Here is an 18,464-nt window from a genome sequence, read left to right as displayed (position 1 = left end):
CGCTGCGTGCCTGTTCGGTTTTCCCTGTTGCCCGCGACGTGAACATTGCTGGTGGATTCTCAGCTCCACCATGCCTCAATCCCTCCAGTCCAACTGAGCTTTCGTTTTCTCTTGCTTGCTCATGTAGAATGTCACTGTATGTTTATTTTTTTCATGGGACACAATGACTCGCAGTCATGATCTCCCCGAGGTACCACGATCCGAGCCCATCTTCTGCTCGCCATCCCAGGAAATCCCTTCTTCTCCGCCCTCAATAGCCTCCGATGCTGGGTTACGCCGCAAGCCCAAGAAGCCTCCGCCAGTTACTCCTCGATCCTTCAGGAGATTCTTCACTCCTCGTTCGTTGCAGGACAGTGGGAGCCTTGGAAATGGTGTCAGGACCAGTCGCCAGGCCCTCATGGCGCTCAGCTCACCGGCGGTCAATCGCCTGGGTCCTGCTTTTACGAGGACATTGAAGGCTGCTATGAGCAAACCCGAACCTACAGATATTATGCGAACGCCGAGCAAGAAACGCAAACTTTCGTTTTCCTCCATTGGATCTCCTCTTCAATCGTCACCCATACGCAAGGTTCGTGTTCGTGACTTGATCGAAGACGACGAAGAGGTCCCGGTCCCGGTGAAGGACATCAAGATCCCCGGCGGAAAGGTCAACGAAGATGAACCGGCGCCGCCTACGAAAACCTCACTCAAGGTCTCTCCTGTTCGTCGATCTAAGGCTTTGCAAACTTCTGGAGCTCTATTTATGCGCAGTGTCTTGGGGAATCGAGCCAATCGAATGACAATGCGAGCAAATTCCGGCGCTGGTTTGTAACCGTCTACTATAGTCTCGTCTGCCATTTTCTTACCATACTCTAGGCTGGCAAGATTTGACATCGACTTTCTACTCCCGCCCTGAAGATAGTCATGCCTGTACAAGCTCGTCAGGCGATCGTCTTGCGCTCCCATTTTGCACAGCAGCATGCAACAGTATGTCAAGAACCCACATTGTGGTCGATTTTACTAATCGTTTATGTAGCCAATACACTTGTTGCCGTTGGGGACGAAGAAGGTGGCATTCGGTTGCTAGATTCAGCGAGGAACGATAAAGTCGGCTTCTCGAAAGCATATCTTACATTTCGCCCGCACGCCAACGCCATTATGGACATGGATTTCTCGTCTGATGATATGTTACTAGCAACTGCTTCGGGTGATCAAACTGCCATCGTCATTGACATGGCCACACAAAAGCCTGTGTACTGCTTGTCCAACCATGTTTCGTCACTGAAGCAAGTCAAGTTTCAGCCAGCTGCAAACAATAAAGTTCTTGCGACTTGTAGCCGTGATGGGAATGTTAATGTTTGGGATCTGCGCTGTAAGGGTTTTGAGAAACCTTCTCTACAGGTTCAGTGTTCTCTGGAATCCGAATCTGAACTCAATCCCGCCCTTTCCTCCAAGATGACCTATCCACAAGTATTAAACACTGTCCACGGTGCCCACGCTTGGATGCCTCAAATAATGAACCCTGAGAAAGCGGAAGCTCAGGTGGCTCGTTCGGATATCACGGTAACTTCACTTGCATTTCTCCCACCTGGCCGTGAAAATCTCTTCGTCACCGCATCTGAAGCCAATGCTTGCGTCCGGCTATGGGATCTACGCACCGCACACAGTAATCGTCGCGGCCGCCCTGCTCTTCCACTGTCCACAACCAAAGAACCGGATAGCCATATCAAATACCGCCGGTTTGGTGTCACTTCTATGACACTGGGTGGCGATGGGTCACGACTATATTCGCTTTGCCGGGACGGAACAGTATATGCATACTCCACTTCCCACCTGGTCCTTGGTCATGCTCCTGAGCTCTCATTAAACAATATCCGTCCACGACGTTCGGGTGGATCTGATAAAAACGGCCTTGGGCCACTATACGGCTTCCGTCACCCTCGTTTACGGGTTTCCTCGTTCTATGTTAAGCTTGGTGTTCGGAAGGCCGTTGGTGACAAGCCAGAGATGCTGGCAGTTGGGAGCGGCGAGCCTTGTCCTGTCATATTTCCCACCGACGAAAAATTTCTTGATCCTTCTACACAACAACAAACCGACCAGCTTGACCAACCACCCAGAACACCATCATTATCCACTCGCTCTGGTCTGCGCCGTACTAACTCGGGGATTGGACCATCTGCCCGTCTAGAAGACATGGTCCCGATCTACCAGGCTGGTACACCATTAATTGAAGGCCACAAAAAGGAGGTCTCCGGCGTGTCGTGGACCGTTGATGGTGAGCTTATCACCGTAAGCGACGATTACAGCGCTAGATGCTGGCGCGAGGGCCCTGAAGCAAGAGACCTACGAGCAGGGGGGGAGACCGAGGGTCGCAGATGGAGATGCGGCTGGGCAGACACGAAAGACTCTTACGAAGACGAAGACGAATGATTCTTGAATACAATCCTTCATCATGTTGCGTTTGCCCCTGTTTGCTATGCATTTGTTGTGGTCATGGTTTTGTCTGTTCTCCATTGCGAGCATTTCCGGCGTTGAAGACATATCGGTGTTTTTTGTTTAGCGAGTGTTTAATGAGTTTTTTTGTTTTTTTTTTTTTTTTTTAAGAGGGCCTGCACCGCAATCATCATTTTTCTAGCGGCTACTTTGAATAGACCAGTGCGTCTGCATATGAGCAAACAAATCTAACCACACTACTAATTGACTGAGAAGCATCGTATCCATAATGGCCTCTGTTATACCTGAACCAGACCATGGTATGTCACCAGATTTGAGAAGTCTGGAGGTATCGGCGTCAAAATAGATTCATATACTAGGTACTAAGATCTTATTATACTTTTTGTCTAAATGCCGTACAGGACAGGAAGATCTCACATCCAAGGTAGCCCTTAGTGACCGTGTCCATCATCCTCCTTGCGTTCGGGGTCCAGTTTGATCATAGTATCAATGCGCATAATGGCAATACAAGCCTCAACAGCACTCTTGAGCTGCTTGAGCTTACCCATGCTCGGCTCCAAAACACCAGCCTTGAGGCAGTCGTGAACACGGCCCTTTGCCAAGTCGAGGCCGTAGTTGCGGTACTCCTTCTTCTTAGCAACGGCCTTCTCTTTCTCGTTGGCCTCTCCTTCCTGGACACGCTGGGATACGGCGTGTCTCTTGCGGAGTTGAGCAACGAGCTCGGAAGAGTCTTTCGCTGCGTTGACGGCTAGGGTCTTGGGAACAACAAGGAGAGATTGGGCAAATTCGCCAATGGCCAGTTGCTCACGGGAGCCCTGTGATAATGTTAGAAGGTGGAGCAAACAGTGAGAGAATTGTACATACCACTGTGACGGCAAACTCTTCAAGATACATGTGAAGAGCCGTCTCAACGGCACCACCTCCTGGGACGATGCTACCACTCTCCAAGGTTCGCTTGACTGCGCAGAGAGAGTCGTGAACTGAACGCTCCATCTCATCAAGACTGAAATCATTGGGTCCTCGCAAGATGATGGACGCTGAAGTGTGGACCTTTGTACCCTTAATGAGGATACACTCGTCGTCGGATATCCGATCCTGCACAACCTCATCTGCGTGGCCCAGGGACGAGGCCTCAAATTTCTCATCGCCATTTAGGTCGGAGAGGGAGCTCACCAAAGTAGCTCCGGTGGCCTTGGCAATTCGTCTCAAGTCCTCCTTCTTGCATCGTCGGACGGCCATAGCACCCTTCTCAACAAAGAGCTTGAGAACCATATCGTCAATACCCTTGGTGGTGAAGACAACGTTAGCCCCGGATTTGAGAATCTTCTCTACGCGCTCGATGACAATTCCGGATTCCCTCTCACGAATCTTCTCCAGCTGATCGGGATCTTCGACTGTGATCTGAACTCCAAGCTTCATTCTCTCCTTTTGTAGGTTCATATCGAGACAGGCAATCTTTGCGTCCGTTATCCGAGTCTTCATAGCCTGGGAAGCAACGGTACAGTTGAGAGCATAGCCGTTGACGAGAACCGACTCGGTCCCACTTTTTCCATGAGCTTTTAGAAGGTTCACTGCCTTGACTGGATATTTGACCTCGTTTTTCTGGTTTGTTGTCTTCACCAACAGCATCGCATCGACGACCAAGTTCGCAAAGAAATCGGCATCGGCACCAATGATCTTGCTAGACATGGACGTTTTGGCAATGCTAACCAAGCTATCTTTTCCGAGGTTATCAACTTTCGTGGCAATGTTCTCGTTCATATATTTCACGGCCTCCCGAAGTGCAAGCCTGTACCCATTAATGATGGTTGTGGGGTGAATGCGGTTCTTCATCAATTCATTGGCTCGGCGGAGAAGTTCTGCGGCGATGAGGACGACGGAAGTAGTACCATCTCCGACCTAGATTTAATATCAGTAAATGTACTATGATGTAGCTGAGTGTGGGCGGAGGGGTAGAACACACCTCCCTATCCTGTTGCTGGGCCAAGTCCACAAGAATTTTACCAGCAGGATGTTCAATATCTAACAGACCCAAGATAGTAGCTCCATCATTTGTAACCGTGACATCCTAGGATTTGTCAGTACAATACCCAAAAGTCGCGGGGTTAAGCGGCGTACACCAATATCGTCGACCATCATCTTGTCCAAGCCCGAGGGGCCAAACGAACTCTTGACCACATTTGCAATCGCCTGTGTCGCCAGAACTAAATTTTGTCAGGCCTCGCAATAGAATAGGATAATACAACGCGAATTTCGACTCGACATACCGCACTGGTCTCGAACATCGGCACCTGTGATTTTCTGGCCTCCCAGGACTGTGTGGTTTGGTTAGTTTGAGCGGGGAAACGGGGTGTTTTTTTCAATGGGGGGGGAAGAGAACGCACAGAGAGTGTCCGCATTCCGCGGGGCTTCAAAAATTCCAGCCATTTTACTTCAGATGCTGTGTGAGCGAATGTCAAAAGCTCCGACAGCTGCTGGGAGGTTCATGCACAATGGACCATGGTGCTCCCACTAGGTAAAAGTTCTGCCGGTGCGCTCGGGCGGTGTACCAATATTTCATCCCACTTTGCCTGGTGACTCAAGTTTCCCCGACTCAGGAACCCCAAGTCATTGCCTCTGTTCTTCTTCGGATTTCCCTTCCTGGTTGACTCTTCAGGTCTCGATAAGGTCTTAACTAAAATGGCCAGCCAAGCCCCTGCCGACATCGCGGGTGCCACTCAAAATTTGCCTGACCGCACCCAGAACCCCGCTGGGGAGGCCGCTCAGGCAGATGTTTCGAAGAATGCCGCAAAGAAGGCTGCCAAACAAGCCGAGATGGCTGCTAAGAAGGCTGAGAAGGCTGCGAAGGCCGGAAAGTCTGATAAGGGCCAGAAGGGCGCTGGAAAGGGACCGAAAGCAAACCCCGATAAGGCTTTGATTGGTATTGATGTTGGCAAGGACGAGGACTTCCCCGACTGGTATCAACAAGTCCTCACAAAGGGTGATATGCTCGACTACTACGACGTCTCTGGCTGTTATATCCTAAAGGTGAGAATTGTTTAACCTATATCAAATAGTTCTTCGCTGATAACTGCTAGCCTGCCTCATATAGTATCTGGGAGGAGATTCAACAATGGTTCAATGTGCGTATCAAGAAGATTGGCGTCAAGAACTGTTCTTTTCCTCTTTTTGTTTCTGAGGATGTTCTTCAAAGAGAGAAGGACCACATTGAGGGTTTCGCGGCTGAGGTGGCTTGGGTGACTCATGCGTATGGAATGACCCCTGTTTCCTTCGATTGACAGTCATACTAACCATATATTTTCTGCATCAGTGGCTCAACCCCTCTCGAGAAGAAGATTGCGATTCGCCCCACTTCCGAAACTGTCATGTACCCTTACTACGCCAAATGGATCCGGAGTCACCGTGACCTGCCTCTCAGGCTAAACCAGTGGAACTCGGTCGTTCGGTGGGAGTTCAAGCATCCCCAGCCGTTCCTTAGAACTCGGGAGTTCTTGTGGCAGGAGGGACACACGGCGCATCTTACTGAAGAGGGCTCTCGCGAGGAGGTTCTGCATATCCTTGATCTCTATGCGCAAATCTATGAGGAACTTCTGGCTGTTCCGGTCGTCAAGGGTCAGAAGACTGAGAAGGAGAAGTTCGCGGGTGGTCTCTACACTACCACTGTTGAAGGATATATTCCTGCTACGGGTCGCGGTATTCAGGGCGGTACTTCCCACGGTCTGGGCCAGAACTTCAGCAAGATGTTCGGCATCACTGTTGAGGACCCTTCAGTTAAAGGCGATGAGAAGAAGCCTCACCTCCACGTTTGGCAGAACTCTTGGGGTCTGTCGACTCGTACCCTTGGTGTTATGGTCATGATCCACAGTGATAACAATGGCTTGGTTCTTCCTCCTCGTGTTGCTGAGACCCAGACTGTTGTTATCCCTGTCGGTATCACCGCCAAGCTTAGTGAAGAGGACCGTGCCAAGTTGTACGCTGAAGTGGATAAGCTTGTCGATACTCTCACTGATGCCGGTGTCCGCGCCACTAGCGACAAGCGCGAGGGATACTCTCCTGGCTGGAAGTTCAACGAGTGGGAACTCCGTGGTGTCCCTCTGCGTATTGAGTTCGGCCCTGGAGAGTCCGCGGGCAACTTTGTCACTACTGCTCGTCGTGACGTCCCAGGCAAAGACGGCAAGGGAACCATCGCCATCCCTGAACTGTCGACTGCCGTCCCTGCTCTACTTGAAACAATCCAGAGTGATATGTACAAGCGTGCAGACGATCAGTACCGCACTCACAGGAAGCTTATCACCAACTGGGACGAATTCACTCCAGCCCTTAACGACAAGAACATCTGCATTATCCCCCACTGTTTGACAGAAGAGTGTGAAGATCAGATCAAGGATATGAGCGCACGCAAGGCGGAGGAGGACTCTGGTGAGGCCCAGGACTCTCGGGCTCCAAGCATGGGTGCCAAATCCCTTTGCATTCCCTTCGAGCAGCCCGAGGGCATTGTCCCTGGCGAGACAAAGTGCACCAACCCTAAGTGTACCCGACTTGCCGAGAAATGGTGCATGTTTGGCCGTAAGTTCTTTTCTCCACCACGGCCATTGGTCCTAAAAAGTCTCCAAATGCTAATTAATCACTCTTATAGGTTCCTACTAAGCACCCCAACCCACTCACCAAGAAATTTACAGGGCCGTTTCTCCCTGATAGACAACATTTTTCACCTCCGCCATTTCCGTGGCTTCCACGAACGACTCATTACGACTCTAACGTCACTCTATTACCGTCACGAGCATTTTTTTCCATTTTTATTTTTGCTTCGATAACGGTAATGGTTTGGTTTTTACGAAGGTGTAGAAAAATCATGTAGGGGAGGGCAGGGGAGCTGGCGCAGTTCGGTTGTTAGGCGGGCATTATTGGCAATTGGAATTGCGTCGCATTTTCGGGTTAATATTCATTCGATTCGGATACCTTAGCTATGATTATGGATTTACCTAGGAGTCTGCTTTAGGGTATGTAGTAGCGAATGTTAAACCCTCATATTTATTACTCTTTCCCTCTATCAAGAACATCACAGTTGGTATATATATATATATATCCGGCTTGTCTAGTTCGTATTGCCATACGAAACCAAGGCAAAATAAAATAAAATCCATATGCGAGTTTATTCATAATCATTTGGCAGTTATAAAATAGTAACAATGTATGCAGTTCCGAGTGTCCTATGTGAACCCTAATGCAAGACATATAGTGACCTACATCGAATGCAGATGGATATAGTACAGATAAGCCAACCAGACCACAGGGAATATTCTTTCCAAGCAACCCCAAAAAAGGGATGATTTAGTGAGAGAAGTACAAGAAAAATGCTTATGCTAATAAGGAATAGAGCAAGGAAACTAAATGAAAGGATTGGTCCTTTTCCAAATAGGTAGGTCGATATGTGAATAGACAGATAAGAAGAATCAGATAGTAGGCTCGGCCACCAGTAGCTTGTTGCGTTTAAGTCATGGATGTAATAAAACAGGGACGAGAAGAAGAGTAGAGTAGTGTGAGGTGTGACAAGGCCTCGTGCGTTTCAGAGTCGTATAAGGATATGTAATGAATGGGCTAATAAGAAGCAACCGACTGCTCACTTGTCGTACGGTTCTTCGCAAAAGTACTTCGCAGACTTAAACTGCGGCTTGACTTCCTCGGCCAGCTCATCAACCGATAAGCATTTCGAGGCGTCGTGTTCTCCGCGGTATAGGTCACGTTGTTCTCATCGACACCTTGGATCTGGACCTGCGGGATCCCACTGATGCTGGGGAGATGGATGATGTCCGAGTCACCGTCATCATCAGCAAAGCCCACATTGCCTTCGTTGGAAGGGCCAGTTTGAGCGCGCATGTAGAGAACAGAGGGGGTCGCGGAGTGAGGGCTCCTTCCGGTATTTACGGAAGAGGTTCTCTTCCGCTTGGCCACGCCTGAGTTCTCAGACCGCAGTAGCAGGTCCATGTATGTGACTGAGTTATCAGGGTGGCTCGGATGTTGCGGGATCAAGGTGTCGAAGAACCCAGGAGAGGGAGGTGGAGCGTCGGTGTGCCGTCGTCGGCTGGGGGCGCCGGAGTCCCCGAGGGCAGTGTTAAGCGGAACACTTGTGGAGATACTCTTGTGTGTATCTGACTCACGTTGGTGCTTTTTGCTGAAGGAGCTCATGCGACGCCGTCTTTGTCCATCTTTGAGGGCGATTGGTTTCGGCGGAGTTGCACTCTGGTCGAATGATTCCTCTGAGGGCGAAGGAGTGAATGGTGGGCCTTGGTCAGGAACAGGGACCCTCTGAAAAGCCTCATGGGAATTGATCTCGCGAATAATTGCATCCTGAAGAGTTTCAAATGTCGGGTGCGGTGTAAATGCCTGTGTTGAGGTGTATGCCTTGCGGAACATATCCATTATCTCGGCTACTTTTTTATTCGAGCTTGGTAACGGGGATTGTGTTGGAGTTGCAAGGGGTGCTGGGCTGTTCATGATTTCTGCGATGCTGGGGTTCTTCTTCCCGTCAAGAGTGCTGGGAGTTGGGGGTTGGATGGCTCTGTGAGTGATCTTCTTAGGTCTTCCTCGAGCGGCCAACTCGGTGTTGATGGAGAGATCCAAAATATTCTTTTTCGAGCTCTTTCGACGTGCCATTGGGGGCCGCACATCTTTGGGAGTGCTTGGCAAACGCGGACTAGAAGTAGTAGTGGCAGGTGAGTTTCGTGTCTTCTTGTCATTTGAGCTCCTTTTGACATATGTGGCCGTGGGTAATGTTGGACTGTCCGGCAAAGGGGTGTTGGTCCAAGAACCCCCTTGTTTATGGGCAGGGGGAACACCTAGATGTGGCGAGACACGTTCTTCTGACAGATTCTCCTGCTCGGACATCACGGTTGGAGCCGACCTCTGTGTTCGCAATGCTGCAGCGCTTGATTCGTTTCCGTCGGCAACCACCTGATCTCGAAAAGATTTTGGAACAGAATACAGAGCTTCTTGTGAGATTGAATTGACAAGCTGGGTTTCGTTAGATATCGAACGGGAACGACCTCTAGTCTCATCTCCCTGACATTGGAAGTCCATCTGCTGGGAACGACTCGTGGTGAGTCGGGGTCGACTAGTGCTGCGAGAAAGTGAGCGGCTCCTCCTTCTGTTCTGAGAAATATTCCGATCTGCCACATCCTCCTGATATAGAGCAGATATAATTCGGGAATAGGCATTTCGTTTCCGTCCATTGCGCGGCCGAAGAAATGGCACCATGTTACGCTCAGCAACGTCCTCATTATAGGGAGTTATCGGAGACGCAGTCGTCGCGCGAGGCGTTACGCCGGGAGACTGCTTCTGGTACCGATGGCCCGAGAAAAGAGCATCGAGAAGGTCGACATGCCGAGGATTCCTGGGCGTGAGGCGACTAGAAGCACGGGCGAGTGGGATGTGCGAAGGGCGTGCTTTCAGCTCATCATGCAACACCTCAAACTGCCTCTCAATATTCTGAAAATGCTCATTCTCGCTCAATTCTGGAGACGCAGCGTTGGAGGCGTGGGAAAGAGGGCTCTGTGTTTGGGATTCTCGATCCCCCGAAGCTGGGGTTGACGGCGTCTTCTCCGCATGGAAGAAGCGCCTTAGGGCAACCATACTTGGTCAGTGCGCAGTGGTGTGTAAATGAAGAATGAGCAACGAATGGAGCTCACACCGTCCGTGAAATAAACGTCCGGCTGTTATTGATCGAAAAGAGGGCGGGGCCGTTTCGTAATGAGTGTGATTAAGCCGTCATAGTAGAAGAAAGAGAGCAAGAGAATGACGGGCCCGGCTCACAGCATTTCGTCCCTGGGCGCCGTCGAAGGTGTCAAAGTCCGCCAGAACGCTGAAGCTGAGAAGAGGTCGAAGGTCGAGGCCATGCAGGAGGAGGAGGAGAGAAAAGAAAAGCAGCGCCCACGGGCAGGCAAGGCAGGAAGAAGAACCGGAAGTGGAAGGCTATGGGGTTTGCAGATCACACGAAATAATTCTCGATCAGGGGGACTACAGGCACTAAGAACTTAAGAAGTGGTCCAGGTCTCCATCTCTTCCCAGACCACCGGCGCTGCCATGGATGGGGCAGCGGTCGCGAATCGGAAGAGGGCGACGCAGAGTTTGAGCACGCGCTCGAGAGCTGGATTGCTTTCTCAGTTTCTCTGGCCCCCCGTCCGGTTTTCGGGCCTGAGTCTTGACTCTTTTGAGCCGACTCAGCAAGTCAAGCCTGCGGAAAATTGGAGAACGTGCGCTAACGTCTGGATTCTTCATGCAGGTTGGGCCCTTCGCCCCAGTGACAGGTCGGCAGTAGGCGCAATCGTCGTCGTCGTCGTCACAGCTGTCGCAGGCCCTGGAATTTGGATCTACAGTCACTCTACCTTAACAGTGTGAATAATTGCAGCTCTGGTGGCAGAGTCCGGCACAGCTCCCTCTGCACGGCTCGTTCGCCGAGACAACACGCGGTCGAACAAACGAAGCCGGGGGTCCTAATTAGAAGCAAAAAGCAAAACGGAATTTGGAATGGCCAAAAGCAAACAAAGACATGAGCCCACTGCCAAATTTCGAGACAGTCCAGGCACAAACCAAGATGGGGGCGATCGTCGCCTCCAAATCAACCGCGCCCTCTTTTGACGGCTGCCTCTCCGTCCCCCATCCTATCGGAGCTGCCCACTCCAGCTCTGCTCACTTGGCGAAGTTGGCTTACACTGGCAGTCACAGACCCAAAGGAAGATGTCAGGGCGAGCCAGGAACCGGCCGTGCTATAATAGGTTCCCGCTCCCGCCCCATTCGCGAAAATCGCACTAAATCTGGCTTGCCTTGAAGTAGATCCCAAAAACTGAAACACCGACTCGTGAAAGCACGAATCTTGATCCCACTCGTTCGATCGTATCTGCTCGTCGAGTTTACGCTTTGTTTGAATCGATCGATCGATATGAGATCTATCGAATATGCACAGCTCCTCTCGAAGCCTTTGTTATTGAACATTGAGCATCCCTCTGCAGACTGCAGACCTCCCTCATCATCCCTCGCGTTTCTCCCCACTACATACTGATTGCAAGGGGCAAACATGCACGGGGTCAGACTATGCAGCCATCGTCAAAATCAGCGCTGGGTTAACCACGTCGCCGCCTTCATCTCGTGCAGCGAGTCAAATCCTCTCGAGCTGGACTTGGGAATCAGCTGCCCCTTTGAGAAGCTGTTGCGCGATGGTAACATGTCGCTTCGGCGGTTCGCGACGATCAAACACTGCCCTCGTGCCTGGCTCTCGACTCGAGCCGAGGACCTGAAAGATGGAATACTCAAAACTCGAAGCTCCCATTTTTGCGTGGCTTCAAACTCCTGAACCAACACTCTTGAGCCCAGCAAAAATAGAAAGCTGCCTGCAAGGACGGATACGGAGTATTAGTCCCAAAATGTTCCCAATTATTCCTGAATCTAGCTTCGCCCGAGGTCTATAAAGCCGCGCATCCTTTCCGGAATGGGCGAAAGTATCCGCGATCTATTGACCGTTCAACAACTCCCTGGGTCGGCCCTCCCCCTGAGACTAACAGTCAATAGTCGCCCGGGAAATCAACTGCTAGCTGCCTGATGCACTTTTGACAGCGTTGACAGCTGCGACAGTTTCACAAGGTCAGGAGCACGGACGGTTTGACATCATGGGTTTATGGTACCAGTAGAAGAACCCTTCTGTCGAATGGGTGTCATCCAGGTACACAGAGAGGACATATTTGCAAGATTTAGGGCCCTATGAACGATAATGCCATCGTCGATGCGCTACTTAACAACCGGAATAGTCGAGACAATTTCAGACTTAGCCTCCTGGCTAGTTGGCCAGCGCTCGATCCGATAATCCGGCTGTGCATCTCCTGATCGCCTCGTATACTACGTACTATACTACTACTAGCTTAGTATTATTGACCACAAACTCAACACGCCTCAAGACCTGGAGTAAAACCGTCCACAAAGAAAGTCAATATTGAGCCTAGACACTAGCCGACAAAACGGCCATTATCCCGCTCGAACGCCAACTTCCAAGCTTGGCTATTCCGTTCGTGTCAAGAGCCAGGTTTTCCACCCCCAAGGAACTCGTCACCAACGCAATGCTGGATCCTTTTATTATCGTTGGCTGTGGGGCGAAAGGACCTGATTCGGTGATTGGTTAGTTCGAGTGTGATAGATCAGCTCATTCGGCCGCTTTGCCCGCTCTCACAGCTTCAGGCGCGAAGGATTTCCGCTCAGCGACCGTGCGATTCTTACCCGTGGCATTGTGGTTGTCAATCATAAACGAGCATTGCCCTGGAACCCATCATTGGCGGGAGGGGCCAAGACAGCACGTTGGACCTGCTTCGATCGACAAAAATTTCCGAGGGAACGGACAACACAAGAAGACGAGGACTTGGAGAAAAGGTATGGGACTGTAGACAATACTGGACACCGCATATGCGTTTGTTGACATGGAGCTGTGATACTTCTGAAATTCCCAATGATCCTGTAATCAACCCTGTTCATATGAGGAACTCGATCCTATCCATGTTCGGTTCGCATCTGTGCATATGCACCCCAGTCACAATAATATGGAGAACCGATCAGCCAAACCTCAACCGCCAACCCCAATCAATATCATCTCTCTTGCGAATCAACATCCATAACAGCCCTCTTCACCCGGCGTCCCAAACACGACGAACCATTGAAAAGACCTTAAGTATCTCCCATTTCCTCATCGTTCACAATCCCCACTCCACCATCCTCGTTCTCCTCATCAGCATCACCAAGCTGAGCACCCTTCCCCTTCGCCTTCACCTTCTTCCTCGCTGATCCCGCCTTCGGCGCCACCTTCCTCTTCTTCGATGGGGACGGGGTCATAGGCTCGGCCATGACTTCATCGCCATCCTCCTGCTCATCAGAACCAGCACCGGCGCTCAAATTGAGTTTACCGTCGACCAGACCACTCTCAATCTGCTTCTTCAGACGGCTGTAACGCATGCGGGCGGCAGGAACCTTGAGACCTGCTGCAGCGCCGACAGCTTCGTAGTTGATCTATAGTATAGGTGAGTGCTAGTGGTCATTTGATTCCATATGTGTGTATGCTTGGTAGAATGGAGTGGAGTGGCTGTGGGAGCTTGTCAGGCTACACTTGGCTTGGCTTACCTTGGTCATGTCGGAGTTAACCAAGCAGAGGTAGAGGAACATGAGTCCTGGGTCGGGAAGTGAAGCGGCAGGCATCGTTACGGTTTCGTTTTTCAGATGGTAGCTGTGTGGGAAAGTAAGGTGTGTTTGATGCTTGCTTCTCGAAGCTGGATGTAGAGAATAAAGTAGATGTAGTGTTGAGGTAAGTTTAGAGAATGAGGATAGGAACAAAAAGTCAACAAGTGAGATATCCTGTAGACAGCAGAAATGCCTGTGTTATCCAGAGAAAGGAAGAAGAGAAAGCAAGATAAAGAAGAACAGAATGGGTAAATCTTGTTGTTCAGTGATAATAGTAACACTGGCTGCGACATACGCCTGGAAACAAACACACATCTGTGTTTTCATATTCATCACTTATTTGACCCTTCACCATGGACTTGAGGGATATTGCAGGGCTCTCCTTGATGTCCTTCACCCTATCAATTATGTCTGTTGCTGTTGCAGCTTAGATTCAGATATCGGTTTAACAAACAGTTCTACTTCCTTCAAACAACCAATCTTACTAGTTTACCGGTAGAGTATACAAGAACTCTGGACTAACAATGTGTACTTTCCAACCAAAGGCACCTGCCAACAAACCAGCAAACCTATATCATAGAGGGCACAGGAATCCCTGGGCACCACTCTCTTTGCTTTCGCACTATGCTTCTTGGGCGACATGCCCCAGCAGAATGATAATGCTAGATTCAAACGACCAACTCCTGCCCACAGGTAACAACAGTATGGGAATTTAAATCTCCATCCTAATAAACGATAGGTAAATCAACATCATATCCACTATTCTGCAACATTTGGAGCTTAGCATTGATTGTATCACTGTCGGCAAGTTGATGGCCCTGCATGCACCCGCGCATTCATGCTATGATACCGGTGTTCAATTCTAGCAACGCATGAGATCTTGCCCATTGTTGGATTGGATTTGGTAGATTCCCTGGCTATAAGATGGTTGAACCCAGTCAGCTGTGATATTGCAAAACGGAAGAGGAATGATTACTGATGGTAGTTTCTTCTATATTTCTTTCGGTAGGGAGAGCTGATGAGTGCTAGACTTCAGCAACTTGTGATGCAACCGATTCGGTCCCGGAACTGCCCGCCGGCAAGTCTCACTTCTAGAATCCAGTAACGTTAGATAAGGAAAGAATAACTCATTTAGGACAGCATAGTGGCAACTTGAAGGCGAGTTTGGTTTGATTATGACTTGCCCGAAACAGAATGGAATCCGACGATATCATTTCAGTGATGTTTTGCTCGGACTGACAAAAGGCAGTTGCTGGGCTTATCAATATTAAGAGCTTCATCTGGAAAGTAAGGTTGATGTACGCGGAGAACTAAAGGTCTACTTCGTAATTGGAAATATAGTATTGTGCCCTTTGACCTGGATAGCCCCCACAAACAAGTTCAGCTGGAGGAAGCGATGACATATATAGACCAGTGCCCCTCTTCCCCGCAGCATTTCACCTTCATAATATGTGCCTGAACCTATAATATTTTCCTGACGCATCAAATCATTTCCTTGAATTTGCTCCAACACGTCCAATTCTTTCTCTGCTGTCCACAAACATATCTCATAGGAACCCCGGTATTGGCACGTCTATGATAGGCACACGCAAGTCTGACCAGCTCACCAACAAGATTATTATTCTATCTTCGATCAGATTTGCTAGTAACAAAGGAATATCAATTTTGACCTACGGCCAGAGGGTGCGTCCGCTGAAATTTGAGGCTCACCTAATGAACTGACCACCTATACTGAGAAAGCTTTTACATAGTTAATTTTGGATTCGAGCCAAGATGAAGGTCGCGATAGAACCTTATGATCCCACTTGGCCCTTGAAATTCAGCGAGATACAAGCCGAGCTTTCTGATATTCTCAGAAGTGTGGACATTATATCGATCGAGCACGTAGGAAGCACGACCATTCCTTCGCTCATGGCCAAACCCGTTCTTGACATCGATATTATAATCCCTAATTCTCCCCTTGAGGCTGCACGTAGTGCTCTCAAAGACGCAAATTATACTGACTGTGGCGAGATGAATGTCCCAGGTCGGTTTGCGTTCCGACAACCGGGGTATGGAAAGCTCGACGCGGCCCATGGGAAAGGCAGAAACGGGGAACTACGATATAACACCTACCTTATGATTCAAGGATGTGTAGCCTTGAGGAACCATCTCGATGCAAAGAGAGTATTGTTGGACAGCCAAGAGCTGCGCGAAGAATACGCGAGAGTAAAGACCAAGCTGAAAGAGACTGAATTCGAAAATATCGGCGAATATGCCTCTGGGAAAACAGATATCCTCTGCAAGATTTTGAGAACAGCCGGGTGGAGCGAGGAGGATTTAAATCCTGTGATTAAAGCCAATAGCTAAAGTATCATTTCCCATGTCTCTTTTAAAGCGAAGTTCTTTTACGCGCCTAAGCATTGTCCAAAGTTTCTGCATCCAAATAGTTTTCTTACCATCTAACAGCTTTCACGCCCTCGGCGTTCTGTCGACTCATCAGCGTTGACTAGATTGTATGACTGAAATTTAAAGATTATGAATGCTGCATTCAGGTGCATCCTCCATTTGAGAAGATTGGCTTTGTATCATATCATGAAGGTCTATAACTTCGGTAGTAGCTCTTAATGCTATATTGGGCGCATCATTCCAGCCAGCGTGGGTAATAAGTGTGCGAGGAAAAAGGAGTCTGGAGATGTGCCCATGAGAGCGGCCTTGTAAGTAAGGTATAGGAATCATTGAGATCAATAATATTCTTAAATGCGTAAAGGCATGACAGTTGTATTGCGTTACGTAGAATCCCCATTTGATAACCCAGCAAAACGCATGGCTGATTCCCGAACGGCTTCCGCGAGGACCGAGTGCGCTCCTCGCGCTGCATCCACAGCACCATCTATCAAAGTTTCGTGACTCAGGCCCTGGTCTACGGACCCAACCGCGGCCTTTGAATTGTCGCCCTTCAGCCAGAGCTCAGTGATTTCATCCCGCCCAGGCATATAAGCAACCACACAAGCCGATAATATTGATCGATGCTCTGCCGGATCCGTGTCAAGCATCAATTTTGGAGCAGAAGTGCTCCCATCGGCATATTCATCGGCAACAACAGCAGCCACACCTCCAGAGACAAGATCAAGGCAATCAATACGAGCATCAGAAATAGCCGCAGAAGCTGCCGTAATGCATCCAGCGAGAACATTCATCATTCCCCAAGCCGCATCATGGGAGTCGGGTGCGTCTGCCCACCACCGGTCATCCTCCGCTTCTAGGATCGTGATGGTGATATCGAGGCCACTTTTTGGCCACCTTTCTGCGACAATCACACCCCGGAGGGCGGTTTCTAAGTGTACGCCGAGATCACGTTCGCTGGCGTCGCGGATATGCCCTTTGCGCTTGCGGGCGGCGAATGGTGCGTATTTGACGTGAGTGGTGAGAACTATATTCGGAGAGAATGTTGCAGATCGAGGGAGTGGTTTAGGTCCATGGACTGTGCATGCTAGTTTTAGGGATGAAGAAGGTGGTATTAAGGATTTAGGTGATGTCCGCGCAGCGGAGAGAGATGCTGATGGTTCGAATTCGAGGTAGGAGGACCCAGATGCAGAAGGGATGAGACCGGTTTTAAGGACTAGATATAAATTGTAAGCTTAACCCAGGAAGGCAGAAAACATATATCCTTACAGATCTTTCGCAGCTCATTCGGCTGCCTTTGTCGTTGTGGCCGCTCTGCCTTAGTGGGCTCGATGGAAGAGGCGAAGACTGGAGGCCGAGTGCCGCCAGGCGGCCCATTGATTCTTCGTCTGTCAGTCATCACACATGCCTCAGTTCTCCTGTGGTTCCTTGAGCGACCGAATGCGATCGAAAAGAAATAGGTAGTATGAAGGCTCGAGAAAGCTGCCGTCGCAGCCAAAAGCGGAATCTACAATTTTGAGAGTGTTTGCACTGTTTGGACTGGTGGAGCCGGTGCTTAGCTCGTCTGCCCTCTTATTTTTTTCTTCCTCCCGCTTCGCTTTCTCTTCTTCTTCTTCCCACGCACAAGCACTCGAGCTCTCGACAGCTCGCCCTTCAAATGGTGGAAGGCAGCTTCTATTGCTTTGCTTCGTGATACAATCAACCGTCAATCTCTATTGCTAACCATAAAATGTGAGTCTTTCTCTTCTCCGAACCAACCACTTTCATGATGAAATCGATTCCAAAAATCGTAGTTCTGGCGACAAACAAATGGGCCATTGAACAAACATGCATCACCATCTGATCCACACCGTTCGAAGCTATACAGCCAACAGCTTTCTTGTTCTGGATGTCTTGCTGACGGCTTCAAAAGGTAGTTTAGGCGGCCCAAAACTGTCAACATTCCCGTCCTGCAATGGTAAGAGTTTTCACCTTTCTTTCTTTGCACCAATTCTTGCATGATGAGAAACATTTTTTTTCAGTTCTGCTTCTGCAAACATCTTGAAGAAAACAAAATACCTTACCAAATCTCCTGATGCATTTTCAATTTGCCCATGTTGTCACCAACAGAACTTATCCTGGTTTCTAGCAAGTGCTGACAAGCTTCAAGAAACAGGACCTGTGCTCACAATCAGTAATGATGAGCCTCATTATCATGTAAAAGGTACGGACTTGCACTTTGCACAATTTTACATCAATTTCACTTCCTACGATGCCTTTATGATGACAACTAGTCAATCCATTCAATGATTCTCTTTGAGAAACCGCCTTTCGAGCTTGCATATGTCGATGAGTCCCTGCAATAGGTTTTAGCGATCTACTTATCCACCTCCCTGATACTGGACCTTTTCTCACTCGTTTCTTCGGAAGTTGAGTTGAGAACTGGGAGGATGGTTGTG

General features: G+C 49.4%; 7 protein-coding genes across 7 annotated transcripts; 3 read left to right on the top strand and 4 right to left on the bottom strand.

Annotated features, from left to right (window-relative positions):
- The first annotated feature begins 37 nt into the window (after positions 1–37).
- On the top strand, positions 38–2,578 carry ASPVEDRAFT_38615 (WD40 repeat domain-containing protein). Its single transcript, XM_040811737.1, has 3 exons — positions 38–803; positions 856–966; positions 1,016–2,578. Exons 1-3 carry the CDS (start codon positions 164–166, stop codon positions 2,407–2,409), a joined length of 2,145 nt encoding a protein of 714 aa, XP_040664907.1. The 5' UTR covers positions 38–163; the 3' UTR covers positions 2,410–2,578.
- Positions 2,579–2,582: 4 nt separating this feature from the next.
- ASPVEDRAFT_38614 (chaperonin-containing T-complex alpha subunit TCP1) lies at positions 2,583–5,132 on the bottom strand. The gene is made up of 6 exons (XM_040811736.1): positions 4,818–5,132; positions 4,701–4,748; positions 4,552–4,637; positions 4,397–4,501; positions 3,298–4,332; positions 2,583–3,248 (listed from the first exon to the last, which is right to left on the bottom strand). Exons 1-6 carry the CDS (start codon positions 4,858–4,860, stop codon positions 2,865–2,867), a joined length of 1,701 nt encoding a protein of 566 aa, XP_040664906.1. The 5' UTR covers positions 4,861–5,132; the 3' UTR covers positions 2,583–2,864.
- Positions 5,113–7,247, top strand: ASPVEDRAFT_123249 (proline--tRNA ligase; the record flags this gene model as incomplete). Its single annotated transcript, XM_040806061.1, has 3 exons — positions 5,113–5,460; positions 5,511–5,680; positions 5,744–7,247. The coding sequence occupies 3 exons, from the start codon at positions 5,113–5,115 to the stop codon at positions 7,245–7,247; spliced, it is 2,022 nt and encodes a 673-aa protein (XP_040664905.1).
- A 573-nt stretch (positions 7,248–7,820) lies between these two features.
- On the bottom strand, positions 7,821–10,062 carry ASPVEDRAFT_50681 (uncharacterized protein; the record flags this gene model as incomplete). Its single annotated transcript, XM_040814348.1, has 2 exons — positions 7,821–7,839; positions 8,111–10,062. 2 exons carry the CDS (start codon positions 10,060–10,062, stop codon positions 7,821–7,823), a joined length of 1,971 nt encoding a protein of 656 aa, XP_040664904.1.
- A 3,072-nt stretch (positions 10,063–13,134) lies between these two features.
- On the bottom strand, positions 13,135–13,659 carry ASPVEDRAFT_80765 (uncharacterized protein; the record flags this gene model as incomplete). Its single annotated transcript, XM_040816926.1, has 2 exons — positions 13,135–13,473; positions 13,585–13,659. 2 exons carry the CDS (start codon positions 13,657–13,659, stop codon positions 13,135–13,137), a joined length of 414 nt encoding a protein of 137 aa, XP_040664903.1.
- Positions 13,660–15,094: 1,435 nt separating this feature from the next.
- On the top strand, positions 15,095–16,200 carry ASPVEDRAFT_502290 (GrpB family protein). Its single transcript, XM_040814279.1, has 2 exons — positions 15,095–15,324; positions 15,393–16,200. Exon 2 carries the CDS (start codon positions 15,415–15,417, stop codon positions 15,988–15,990), a length of 576 nt encoding a protein of 191 aa, XP_040664902.1. The 5' UTR covers positions 15,095–15,324; positions 15,393–15,414; the 3' UTR covers positions 15,991–16,200.
- On the bottom strand, positions 15,943–17,484 carry ASPVEDRAFT_187117 (3' exoribonuclease family protein). The gene is made up of 2 exons (XM_040808996.1): positions 17,296–17,484; positions 15,943–17,242 (listed from the first exon to the last, which is right to left on the bottom strand). Exons 1-2 carry the CDS (start codon positions 17,423–17,425, stop codon positions 16,410–16,412), a joined length of 963 nt encoding a protein of 320 aa, XP_040664901.1. The 5' UTR covers positions 17,426–17,484; the 3' UTR covers positions 15,943–16,409.
- Between the last annotated feature and the right edge of the window lie 980 nt (positions 17,485–18,464).

This window comes from Aspergillus versicolor (genome assembly GCF_001890125.1).
Source record: "Aspergillus versicolor CBS 583.65 unplaced genomic scaffold ASPVEscaffold_2, whole genome shotgun sequence".
In the NCBI taxonomy this organism is placed as follows: domain Eukaryota; kingdom Fungi; phylum Ascomycota; class Eurotiomycetes; order Eurotiales; family Aspergillaceae; genus Aspergillus; species Aspergillus versicolor.
The sequence above is the reverse complement of the archived record's forward strand: the minus strand, read 5'-3'. Positions and strand labels throughout refer to the sequence as shown.

Coding starts and splice junctions, on each gene's coding strand:
- ASPVEDRAFT_38614 (XM_040811736.1), bottom strand. CDS start 4,860: ATGGCTGGAATTTTTGAAGCCCCGCGGAATGCGGACACTCTCT. Junction 4,638..4,700: donor CGATGTTCGAGACCAGTGCG/GTATGTCGAGTC, acceptor GACAAAATTTAG/TTCTGGCGACACAGGCGATT. Junction 4,333..4,396: donor CCCAGCAACAGGATAGGGAG/GTGTGTTCTACC, acceptor TATTAAATCTAG/GTCGGAGATGGTACTACTTC.
- ASPVEDRAFT_187117 (XM_040808996.1), bottom strand. CDS start 17,425: ATGACTGACAGACGAAGAATCAATGGGCCGCCTGGCGGCACTCGGCCT. Junction 17,243..17,295: donor GAATGAGCTGCGAAAGATCT/GTAAGGATATAT, acceptor ATTTATATCTAG/TCCTTAAAACCGGTCTCATC.
- ASPVEDRAFT_502290 (XM_040814279.1), top strand. CDS start 15,415: ATGAAGGTCGCGATAGAACCTTATGATCCCACTTGGCCCTTGAAATTC.
- ASPVEDRAFT_38615 (XM_040811737.1), top strand. CDS start 164: ATGACTCGCAGTCATGATCTCCCCGAGGTACCACGATCCGAGCCCATC. Junction 804..855: donor GCGAGCAAATTCCGGCGCTG/GTTTGTAACCGT, acceptor ACCATACTCTAG/GCTGGCAAGATTTGACATCG. Junction 967..1,015: donor TTGCACAGCAGCATGCAACA/GTATGTCAAGAA, acceptor TCGTTTATGTAG/CCAATACACTTGTTGCCGTT.